The sequence below is a fragment of the Elgaria multicarinata genome, chromosome 6 (assembly GCF_023053635.1).
Source record: "Elgaria multicarinata webbii isolate HBS135686 ecotype San Diego chromosome 6, rElgMul1.1.pri, whole genome shotgun sequence".
Taxonomy (NCBI): domain Eukaryota; kingdom Metazoa; phylum Chordata; class Lepidosauria; order Squamata; family Anguidae; genus Elgaria; species Elgaria multicarinata.
Window position 1 is genome coordinate 81,834,160 of NC_086176.1, and position 12,377 is coordinate 81,846,536.

General features: G+C 37.3%; 1 protein-coding gene across 1 annotated transcript in view; it reads right to left on the reverse strand.

Annotated features, from left to right (window-relative positions):
• MSH3 (mutS homolog 3) overlaps positions 1-12,377 on the reverse strand; it is an 89,553-nt gene that overhangs the window by 47,103 nt on the left and 30,073 nt on the right. The window contains exons 9-12 of the mRNA XM_063129668.1: positions 5,961-6,073; positions 4,259-4,373; positions 2,898-2,982; positions 1,824-1,933 (exon numbers count right to left, since the gene is read on the reverse strand). Of these exons, the coding sequence (XP_062985738.1) occupies positions 1,824-1,933; positions 2,898-2,982; positions 4,259-4,373; positions 5,961-6,073 (423 nt within the window). The remainder of the gene's footprint in view (positions 1-1,823; positions 1,934-2,897; positions 2,983-4,258; positions 4,374-5,960; positions 6,074-12,377) is intronic.

The following is a 12,377-nucleotide window of genomic DNA, read 5'->3' on the forward strand; positions in this document are numbered from 1 at the left end:
CTCAAGTGAGGAGGGGAGAGCCATTTAGTCCCTGTTTATGGGGCAACCTCCCCACTTTTCAATAGTGGTTTATACACAACATTGGAGCATATGGACAACAACGTGATACCTCACACCATTGTAACCAATATGCTATTCTCTTTTCTCTGTCTGCCATCACACAAATCAGTAAAGCGCCTTCCCCGTATTTCAGTCACATCCATTTTTTATCCCTATACTAGCATCTTAGATATCTCCACAACTGGGAACACGTCCATTGTCACGCAATATATTTACAGTGGGTTGGGGGGAATTAAAGTGCCTATCATAAGGTTCAGCATCACAACCCATGTTGTATTGCATTCTTAACTGCATTGTAGTAAGAGAGAAGACATTATATAGCATGCTTTACAAAATAATCAACCCAGCCCTGCTTCTACAAAAAATAATTAATTGCACCATGATTCCTGCATTGGCGTAGTTGATCTGAAAATCATTACAATTGACCATGGAAAATTATTTATTAGTCGTTAGTCTGGGTAAGCCCAACCCAATATTGGGTCATTTCAAAAAGGACTCTTAGCTCAGACATATTAGACTCTCTCTCTCTCTCTCTCTCTCTCTCTCTCTCTCAAGTATCTCACTCTTACATTTTCCTCAGCAGTCTAAATGCCAAACGATTTATGTTAAACGAGTTTCAGCAAAATTTACCATTGTTTCTAAAATAGGCTTTAGCCATATACATATTCCATTTCTTAGAGAGAGAGAAAGAGAGAGAGAGAGACGAACCATCTAGTAGAATGGTAGCATAATGAAAAGCTGCTATTATTATAAATGATTCTGAACTACAATTACAGCATATTTAACTGCACCCATAGTTATTCATGATGATAAGTTAGGAGAGGAAGCCACTGAATGTACACTGATTAGGAAAAACTGGATAAAAGAAACAGCATTCCAAGAGACACATCAACCAGTATCTTTCCCCCACCCTGCCAGTTTTCATTCACATATTACTGTAAGTAAACTGCTGACAGTTCTGCTTTATATACAGTTCTAAATTCTGAAATTTGGTCATGAGGCACCAAGCAACTACAAGCTTCCAACTAGCAGAATTCTATCCCCTATCAGCAATCATCCCCCTCTAGATAAGAAACAGCAAATGCTTCTCTGACTGATTCCATCTATACCACATTTTACTGTCACGTTTATAAAGCCAGACGATTGGCTTTCTTCGGTAATTGCCATATCATTCCATAGCTTAACACAGTTCCTAAGATTAGGCATATAACTAAAACACAAGTACTAGTGAGTAAGTCCCAATAGACACAACATAGCTTACTTCTGAGTAAACAGGCATGATTACACTGCAAGAATATCGTATGTAATTCCCTGAAATTTATTTATCTAAGATATTTCATGGCTGCTTTTCTGGACAGAAGCCTTCCTTGAAGCCGTGAAAATAATTTGACACTTAAATAACAAACCCAACCATACTAAGAGTAAAATATAAAATGTAAGACGAAATGGCATTACAACACAGTGGCAAGAAAATGCATCTTTTGTGATTATCCAAAATATAACAACCACATTTATTTATATATATTGATTTTAAATAATGGAAGGCTGCTGGAACTTCTCTTTCTGATAAGAGCGAGACAGAGTGACAGTGATAGAACTGGTCTGAAAGCTGATATTTCCTCCCTCAAACTAGCATTGCTCAAATCAGTCTAAGACGAGCCTTACCCAGACTCTCACCAAACAAGACAAGATAGAAGAATATTACTTGACAAATCAAGATACAGCTCAACTGTTGGATGTTAAAGCTATTTGGTAATAAATACCTGGATTTCAAGAGAGGTTGTGTCACCCACTTCTTTAGTCTTCGCCGCCCAAATGATGTTTTTGTATGATCCAAGATCCAGAACAGGCTGCCTTTTGTTTTCATATCAGTCTAAAGTAAAAACAGTAATGCTTTTTTTCAACGAATTAAAGCAAAGTTCAAAATAAACTATGAATAAACTGCACAATGTAAGAATCAAGTCTAAACATATGCTTCTAAATCTTCCCAGCACATTAAGTATGATAAAAAGACACATTACAAAATATTTAAGCAAAAGAAGCTGCCCTTCCACCACCACCCATGAAGTAATTTCCTTGATTCTCTATGACTCCCTCTTTACAAAGTAGTTTTCATTGGCTACCATGGTTTTCTGATAAGAAAGGAGACAATGTGAGAGAAGAGCTTTTTGGTACTCCCAGGCTATAGAACTCCCTTCCCAAGGGAAGCTAGTTCAGTCTCTCTCTGATATCCTTCCTATGGCAGGCAAAGACAGGTTTATTCTGTGGTTTTAATTTTTGTGAACCGCCCAGAGAGCTTCGGCTATTGGGCGGTATAAAAATGTAATAAATAAATAAATAATAAATAAATAAATAAATTATTCAAGAAAGCCTTTGGCCTGTAAGTGGGTCTCTGGGTGGGTATTGTTTTTATTATATAATTGTTATGTTTTTATTATATTTTAAAGTATTTTATTGTTTTAATGTATTTACAATTATTTTGTAAGCTGCCTTGAGTAACATTTTTTGGTAGAAAGGCAGGTTGTAAAAAAATTAATACATTATTATTTTACTAAATACCATTATTCTTTTTTCCTCCTCCTTTTTCTCCTACTCCCTCTTGCTCACTCACATTGCTCTGCATGTGTACCAGGGATGACTGATCAGACCCTATATATTTTAAAACTTATTACCAGCTTCAAGGATGTTGAAATTGTACTTCATCAAAATCAAACAGAGTACATTTTATGTAGTGGCCCAAGAGGTCTATCTTAACAATTTACATTCTTTGGGAATGTAATAGCCCAAGACTTATTCCTCTAGCAAACAAGTACACAGGATGAAGCATACTATCTTACTTGATTCTGTAAAATTTCAAGATTCTTCAGTGTAGTCCCGTTTAGTGTCATGTATTCGGCTTCACTTGATAACTTCTTAAAATTACTAAAGGAAAAAAAAGTATTTAGCTATAGTAAGAACACAATGTAGTTGCTGTTATGCTAGATATCCAAAAAAAGGTGTTGTATGCTGCTGAAAAAAGCACATTAAACTTATGTAGGATAAATAGCATCTAGAAAACATGTAGTTCATATTGCTGATATGAAAAAGTTAACTTAAGACTAACTAGCAGTGTTCATCCTTCTTAAAATAAGCTCATGTTTAAGTTTAATGTATGGTTATTTTCCCCGTTTTCACAACTCATTTTCTGTTTTGTTTGTTGATATTCACAATAAAAAAAGTTTTTAATTTTTTTAAAAAAAATTCACAAGAATTCTATTGAAATAGTGACTTCTTTCACTATGCTGGATTTTACCTCAAGGCAGATTTCATGCTTAAGACGCAACCATGCATGTTTATTGAACCGTATTCTCCTAGTGATATTAAGTATTCTGTCAGTGCATTTATAGTATTATTCTGATCTACTTCATATAGAATTGATAATGAATTAATCCTAAATCACCATGGACCACAGACAGCAATTTAAGGAACCTGTAGCTGTGGGACAAAACCAGTAGTCGGGTAGAGGACAAACCAAAAGATAAAGAAACACACCAGAGCTCAGGAAGACCTTGTTTCTCAAACAAGGCTTAACTGGAACAGGAAGTCCTCTTATAGTCCTTCCTGTCCAGGAGAAAGTAACAGACAGCCTGAAGGATCAAGGGCAGAGCAGGGCTCAAAGACACTAAACTATCTGGGCAGACACGGCAACACACAAAACAATGACTCATTGGGGGAGTTGCAGGCAGATTTGAAGCTTCTCAATGAGAGCTCCAACAGCTCCTGACAGTACTCCCCCACCCAAGCAAGGCAGGGGGGTTCCTCCACACCTTTAAGGATCAGGTTTATCAGGCAGAAACAGTGGAAACAGAACTGGTAATCTGATAGAACAGAAAGGCTATTTTTTTAGGCATTAACGTCTCCTTCCCATAGCAGCTCTCCAGTTAGTTTTTAATTATATTTGGTTATTGCACAACCTAAGTGAACTGCTGATAGTTATGAAGCATATAGTATATGAAGCATATGGTTTCATATTTTTTATGTTTTCCCACTTTTTAAAAGCTTTAATTGAAATAGTTATAAAACATTGTGTTTACAAGAATTGGGCATCACAAGCCAGTGCATTCATTTTGTGAAATGGAATTTGCCAAGTATCAAAATAATAATAATCACCATGATATTATTTCTTCAGGATTGGTTTTTTGAAAATAAAATTACTTACCTAGGATTGTAGAGTATCTTTTCTAAATTAAATTCTTTAAGATACTTGATTACAGCAGCCAAAGAGCATAACACTGGTTTATCAAAGTTTAGAATCACAGACAATGTTTGGGAACCTGAAAAATACAATTGTAATTTGATTGGTCGTATTCCTGCAGTTTGTATTGCAACCTCATATAAATTCTGCTTGAAGGAGTTACTATAGTCTTCTTGCACTATATTTTAGCAAGCTCTCCAAATTGGCATCCTAATCACCACTATAGTAAATATTTATTTTCCTATTGTATACATTTGGACAGTGCAGCCAAGATATCTCCTCCAGCATCACTAATCATAACATTTCTGCAATTTACACAGTTAATGTAATACCTCAAGACTGCAATCCTATATTGAGTAACATGTGAATATACCCATTGACCTCAATGGGAATGACTTCCAAGTAGATATGTATTGGATTGCGATGTAAATTTGTTAAAATAGCTTAAGAACAGATATTTTTACCATTGGAAAACAGGGATAAATCGTTTTGCCTGACTAGGCAATGGGTGTTATCATATTTAGCATATCTAATCTACTAACACGTGGATCTAAATTCTAGATTCAACATTCCTGTTCTACACAATGAGAAGGGGAAGAGTCCCTTCCCACAACATAACAGAGTATGTATGGTGGGCGTATGTATGTGTGTGAGAAAATGAGTAAGTTTGTGTGTAAGAGATGAGGAAGGAAGTGTGTGTGTCTATGTACACATTTGTATCTGCCCATCTTTTATATGACCTCACCCCCTGCCAGAATGAGGTCCTTGGCCAGTTTCCATTAGCCTATATGTGTATGTGAAAGAGCAAAGAAGGTTCTCGAACCCTGGTCTAGAAGTAGCCTGTTCTATGGGCTTATTTATGCCCCGTGTTCTATGCATTAATATTTTCCCCCTTTAATTCTACAGTTTCACTAGTGCGATTTTCTGCTCAAATCTAATGGATTTGGGCAATTTTACATACAGTACTATGTAAGGAGGAGAACAGCATAGCTGAAGGGGAGAGAATAGCCTTGGGAAAATGATAATCTCATAAAAGGTTGCTACTGTATTGCACTTAGGGTGCAATCCTATCACGATTCCTGTCATCCTCTGAGTTCAGGAATCCTATGTAGAGCGGGAGCTACGCAAATGCTATCTTCGCTTCTATGCTCCAGCCTCGGAATAAGTTTAACTGAACTTAATTTTGTTAACTTCTGAGTAGACATGCATAGGATTTTACAGTTAAGACACTAACTAGGAAATGGCATGCCCACCAAAATGACCATAAACAACAAACATTCTAGAGTGTTTATGTTGCTGTTTTTCCTCAAAAGTACATCAGGCCCAACATTCTATTCAATTTAATAGTGCAAATTTGAATTCTTGAATTATCCTTTAAGTTTTCATTTGTGTCGTTTGTAAATGAAAGTGATTTTCTACTGGCCATTAGGAAATAATGACGACATGGTCTCTTTCTGCTACTTACACACTCCTGTAAATAAAACAAAAGAATTTCTATAGGCACTGTGTAACATCTTAACAAGCATAGTCTCCGAATATTTACTTCTTCAAATTATGTAAAGCTAACAATATGACACTGAAATATGCTTTACAAAATAATCATGTCATCTTTAATATATATAACAGAAAATCAGACTAATCTCAAGAACTTTTCTAAATTAGTTACCTGTGCCATCAAGTGTGCAGCTGCCATAGAAATCTGTAATAAGCTGGAAAGCATCACTGTACTCAAAATGCTTGTTTTCCATTCTCTCTATTCGAATTCTGTCATCTCGTAAACTGGAAAAAATAAGTCTTTTCAACCTTGCTCTGCTCTTATAAAAAGAACTATAAGAAAACCCACAACACCATAAGCTCTCCTTGTCTTATTTCACTACTTGTAAACAAATCAAGACTAACGACTATTTCATCCATGAAACTTTTAAAATCCAATTTATGTTTAGAGTGTGCCCTTTGCTCAACACTGTTTGATGGAATCACTTTGTAACTCAACAGACTCAATTCTGACTTTGAATTCTAGGTGTTACTGGAGGGTTTTCACCTCCAGGTAAGGCCAGCAGCATTGACATATCTAGAAGAATGACTTTAATTACACTCTAATTTAGTTAGTTTGACAGAGTCTGATTCAAGGCTCAGAAGAGCTAACAACATTTTGTCATTTAATACATCCTCACAACATTGCGATGAAACTCTTGCTTAGATATGAGTAGAATTAGGAATCAAGTCTGCCTAGAAGGTTCATATTCTGACCAGTGCTGATTTTGCCGTTTTTTATTATGGTATTTTGTTCAGTTTAAACACTGCATTTTATTTGTCTACACCTGTAAAATGTCCAGATTATAACTGTTGAAGGCCAGCCATATAAATTCAATCATATCAAACCAAATGCTAAGAAGCACCTTTTTTGCCAGCAAGCACAAAGAAAACAAAATCCATTTAAAACATGATATGGGAAATCAAGATTCCTGTGACAAACAATCCCCAAGTGAAATAAAGCGATTAAAAATTGGTCTAGCTGGAACAGTGAAGCTGTGACAAACCAATTTGGAGGACAAAACTAGCAACCAGGGCAATCTTAAAGTTGTTATGGCTCTCAAATTGGCCTTTTCCACCCACCATACAAAAGCCTACCCATCCTCTAATGAGGAGTATGCTGTTCATAACACTGAAATCACTCCACAATGATCTCCTACATGCCAAGACTAGGAGTGGATTGGTGATTGAGCTGGGTCCAATGCTTGGCCTGAGGATATTGCAAATACTTATGACCTGATGCAGCTGACCAAGTACTGATGCCAGCCAGGAGAGCGGAGGAAATTCTCCTAAGAAATAACAGGCCCTCAATGCATACTATAATATTCTACTTCACATATTCAGGAGTCAAGTACAGCTATAATTTATAAATTAAATTATTAAATACTGCTATGCACTGCACAAAAAATACATATTATACCAATTCTGCATCAGCTGCACTGGCTGGTATTGACCTGTAAAGTCCGTAATGGTTTGTGGCCAAATTATTTAAATAGCCACCTATGCTCATATCAACCTGTCAGAGCATGGAGATCAGCTATGGAAGCCATGCTTATACACTCAACAGGAAGGGAGGTTCAGTTGGCTGGCAGGAGAGACAGGGCCTTTTTCAGTGGTGGTCCCCATTAGTAGAACGCCTTCCTTTGGGAGATATGATCAGTGCCCTTGTTGTTGTTGTTGTTTTAGGTGGGCACTAAAACATTTTTATTTCAGGCTGTTTTTAATTGAGATAGTAGATTACACTTTTTAGTGGCCCTGTTTTCAGATCTTGGGTAGCTGAAACAGAATTAAATTGAATGTAATGGTCTGATTTTATTGTTTTTCTTCTCATCATTGTTGTGTAGTTCTGTTTTAAATTATATGTGGGGTGGGGACTCATTTTGAAAGGCAACTAATACAATAATAATAATAATAATAATAATAATAATAATAATAATAATAATAATAATAGCAGCCTGCCTCATAGGCATACAATCTAAAGGTAAAGACAAGACACTTCGGAAGGAAAGGAGACAAGAGTAAAAACGGAAAGAAAATCTATCAGGAAAACTTAGAATGAACTGATGTGTCTTAAGGAAACGCCTGAATGTAAAAAAGCAGAGGAAGAGTGTAAGGCATCAAGCAGGTATCAGTTACAGGGAATGGCAACAGAAAGCGGGTGGAGGGTAAGACAGATGGTAATCTTAGGTTTACCTATGTAAGGGGTTCCCAACCTCTTTGAGTCAGTTGGCACATCTGAAAGGTTGAGGGTCTTAGGACACTCTCACAAATGGCTGCCCCTTCACAAAATAACAGAGGTGAGATATCTCCCAGCATTTCTATACTGCCACTAGCCAAGCTCTATGGGAAGTTCACAGCAATTGAAAGCATAAAATACAAGATGATAAAATATAGATGATAAAATACAATACAAAAGTTTAAAACTACAATATAAAAATAATAACCAAACAGAAGCTAGCAACAGTGCAAAGATTTAAAAGACCATACCAGTTATACAACAAACTAAAAAAGTAAAACGCCTAGGAAAGTAAAAAGGCCTTCACTGGACAATGAAAAAAGCACAATGTAGGCACCAGATGAGCTTTTCTGGGAAGTTCTTTCCACAACCAGGTTGCAGAGCAGAAAAGGCCCTCTTCTTAGTAGCCACCACCTCATTTCCTTTGGTGGAGGTTCCTGGAGAAGGACAGCTGAAGCTGATTTTAGGATCCAGGTAGATATATAGGGGAGAAGATGCTCTTTCAGGTAACCTGGTCCCAAGCCATTTTGGGCTTTGAATGTTAGTATCAGCACTCTGAATCAGGGCTGGATGAATCAGACATGGATTGGCAGCCACTGCAGATGGAAAATACTGGCATAATATGATCACATTGGCCAGTCCCTGTTAACAATCTTGCTGCCCTGCTTTAGACCAGCTGAAGTTTCCAAACCGTTTTCAAAGGCAGACCCACGTATAATGCATTGCAGAAATCCAAATGAGAGGTTATCAGAGCATGGATAACTGTAGCTCTCTCTGTCCCGATAAGGACATAGTTGGTATATCAACCTAAGCTGAAAAAAGGTACTCTGTGGCACCGAGGGCCAGCTGTGCCTCGAGTGACATGTTCTGGAGCCAAGACCACCCCCAAACCATGTACCTGATCCTTTAGGGGACTGCACTCCCTTCCAGAAAAGGTTGAATATCACTTCGCCAGGCAGACAAACCACCCACTAACAGTACCCTCTGTCTTGTCTTTATTGTACCTCTGCCAATAAACTGAACTCCAAATCACAAAACCACTCTTTTGAACCCAATTTTTACTTCTCCAACACTCATTTCACAGAAAGGAAACTGCTGAGGCTGAGAGATGTAGCACCCAGAAACATTCTTGGAAATGATGATGCTGGAGGCTGACACTTCTCTTTGAAGCATGCTAGCCCCCCCAGTTATTTTTTTAAATAAAAATAAAAATCAGGGGGACCAGGGAGCCTAGCAGACACCATAGAAAGTGTCTGGGGGTACATTAGTGCCCCCTGGAACCATATTGAAGACCAAAGACTTAGATGATTAGTACCTGAAGAGTGAAGGGTCCGAAGAGGAACATACAGAAAAACAAAAGAAGATAAATACAGAGGAGTAAAACTATGAAGGTATTTGAAAGTTCAAGAAGCTTAAAATTTAAATGGCAAGAGAGAGAACTGACAGAGAAGCTATATAATAGAATAACATGCTAATCTACAGATGAAGAACTCAAGCAAGGACTGTTTTATCAAACAGACTATTAATATTTCTAGTCATTTAGAGAAATGAAAATTTGAGCACTGATTAAACTGACTGACAAACTGACTAAACACAACTGCAAGTGTGTTTAAATTGTTGGGCTGCATACACTCTAGTAATCTCAACACCACCACTGCACAGCCAGCAATGAGAATCTGCGCTAAAGCAAATAATGGACTGGACAAGCAACTTAAATGGGCTCTGTAGCAACCCACTGATCAGCAGTGCTACTATCCTCCATCACTATTACAAAAACACTTTCCAACAACCCAATCCATTTAATAATTGTACAGTTAGAAGGTAATCCCTACAAACCACCAAGGATATTTACCTTACGTACTATAAACTAAATTACCAAGAATTTCCAAAACCTTTTCATACCACTCAAGCTTAAATTTGAAAACATGAGAATGGCAGCCTTGCTCTAGTTTTATCATGTCATTGAGGTAATGCAACCATATCATGCACCAGACATGGGCATGCACCATAATCCAGCTGATATCGCATTTTAAAAGATTCCATGGACAATTTAGCCACTTCCTATTCCTTAAGTGGTTTTAATTTTTGTGAACTGCCCAGAGAGCTTCAGTATAAAAATGAAATAACTAAATAAAGTATGAGTTCTGAAATATGCAGTGACCTGAGAGTGTGCAATGTAAACCAAGCTGCTTCAGGGTGATCTGACACAGAAAGATTTTAATTACTTGCAAAAAATTCTCTTACGTCCGTTTTGCGGTTTCCTTAACAGAAGGTATTGGACAGGAAGCAGTGGACAGCTGGTTATGCAATTACTCTTCTAATTAATGTTTCCTTTGATAAGCTGATGCGGATTTAAGAAGCCATTACGGGTGAGGAAAATGCCCTTGTCAATTTTCCAATTAATGATTTTAAGCTTTCCTGGCAGATTTTTGAAAGCATTTTAAAGTATATGGGTCTTGCAATTAAAAGTCTAAGTAATCATTTTTCTCAATGATTCTATACATTTCAGTGCACATTATATATGTATAATAAAATAATCCTTTTATACAACCAGATGGTTTTGTTTATATGTTCTATACCAGTAGCTTTTCTAACAAACAATATTTAAACAGGAAGGTTTGTTCATAATTTGGAAAACAAGGGGAAAGACAGTACTCTAGGAGCTCTACCTCATGCAGAAAGCCTCCGTGGATACAGAAGGTTCTCAGGCGCAAAGGTTCCCTTTGAACACAAGGAGGGCACGGGGTGGGGAAGTCAGTGTGCTCAAGTCTTGCTATTCTTTCTTGCATGTTGGTGCATGTAAAATTCAGAATGCCTGAAGAAGACTTTAGTGTCAGGATTAATTGAAACTAGAATTATGAGCTTCTAGATTGTCTAGCACTGTGCCTTACACTAAACCACAAAGATACATAATGTAGGAAAAAGACATAAATATTGTATTCCCAGATCACAGCATGGTTCTACCCCTAAATGGTCCACTATATCCTCCTGGCCTGGCAGTAAAGGTTCCTGCTTCACAATGAACCTTTGCCTGGGCAACAATATGATTTCGGCACCAGTTGTGTAGTTTTCTAGTTTTGTTAGGTATGTCTTTGCCTGTCAGGCTGCCTCTCTCTCCTGTTTTCCTGAAAAGAGGGTCTGCTGGCTCAGATCTTGGCCTGCAATTAACTCTGCATCTGTCCCAGTGTTCCATCCAAATCTGTTTCCAATCCTCTCATTTCACCTCCCTATATACTTGGCTGTCTGCTGACCAGTGCAGGAGAACATTTTTAAGTGAAACAGTACAGATTATTTACATCTATTTTATGAATGTTATATTGCATCATATCCAAGGGAATACTGGATCTTGGACTCCCTTTGACTGAATATAGCTGGTGTGCATAGCTGGTTTAGAAGAAATTCTTCTGAGACAATTTTAATTCCAGTATTACATTCATCATTCTGTTAGGGGAATGAGAATTTTCTTAAATCTAAATTTTTGAGAGGACTGCAAACATTAACTATAAACATGACAAAGTTGCTAGCAATCAGTATTGGTTTATATTTCCCAGGGGGTTTTCCTAGGTAACAAATTTAAAATGGCTTTCTTTTCAAACAGGAACAGAAGTAAATGAGGTTTCAATGAGATGGAGGCCAGCTTTTAATGAAGATTCATAAGAACTGGCCTCTACTTTACACATTTCTTCAGTTTGCTGCAAAGCCAAGCAACAGATCATACTTTCCATTCTTTTTATAATCATATGTGCATAGCAATCAGTCCTGACGCTGAAAGCAAGTTAAGCATGATGGACTTCTCTAAGCTGTTCTCTCAATGCCAGTATCAGCAACTCTGATGCTGAATCTAGTCACAACTGATGAACTGCCAACAGCTGCACATATATAGATGAGGCCATCACAGGGATCTAGGAAGCACATGCCTGCATTGCATGAGGAATTTAATAGAGAAGCAAAAAGGAAGAAGCATAAGTCCAGCAGATACAACAATAGCAACTCTACTGCTTAATAGCCACACTTAGAGGGAGGAATTACATAAGAAATTCTTCCCTTTCACAGGTAACTGATATTTCCTAAAATATGCCCTAAAATGGTCTCGGGAAACACAAATAACCTCAATAAATTTGGATGGAGCATATTCCAGATCAACAGGAAGCACTGTAATTTTCTTCAGAGGATACAGGGTCACTTTTAAGAGTGATCCACTATATCTATCAGTCAAACTATTTTTTCTCCTTGTGTATAAGAAGAAATGGTCTGCATTTATAGCATACACTGCACTTTACTACATGATTTAATTGCTATGGCTTGTTAAATAAT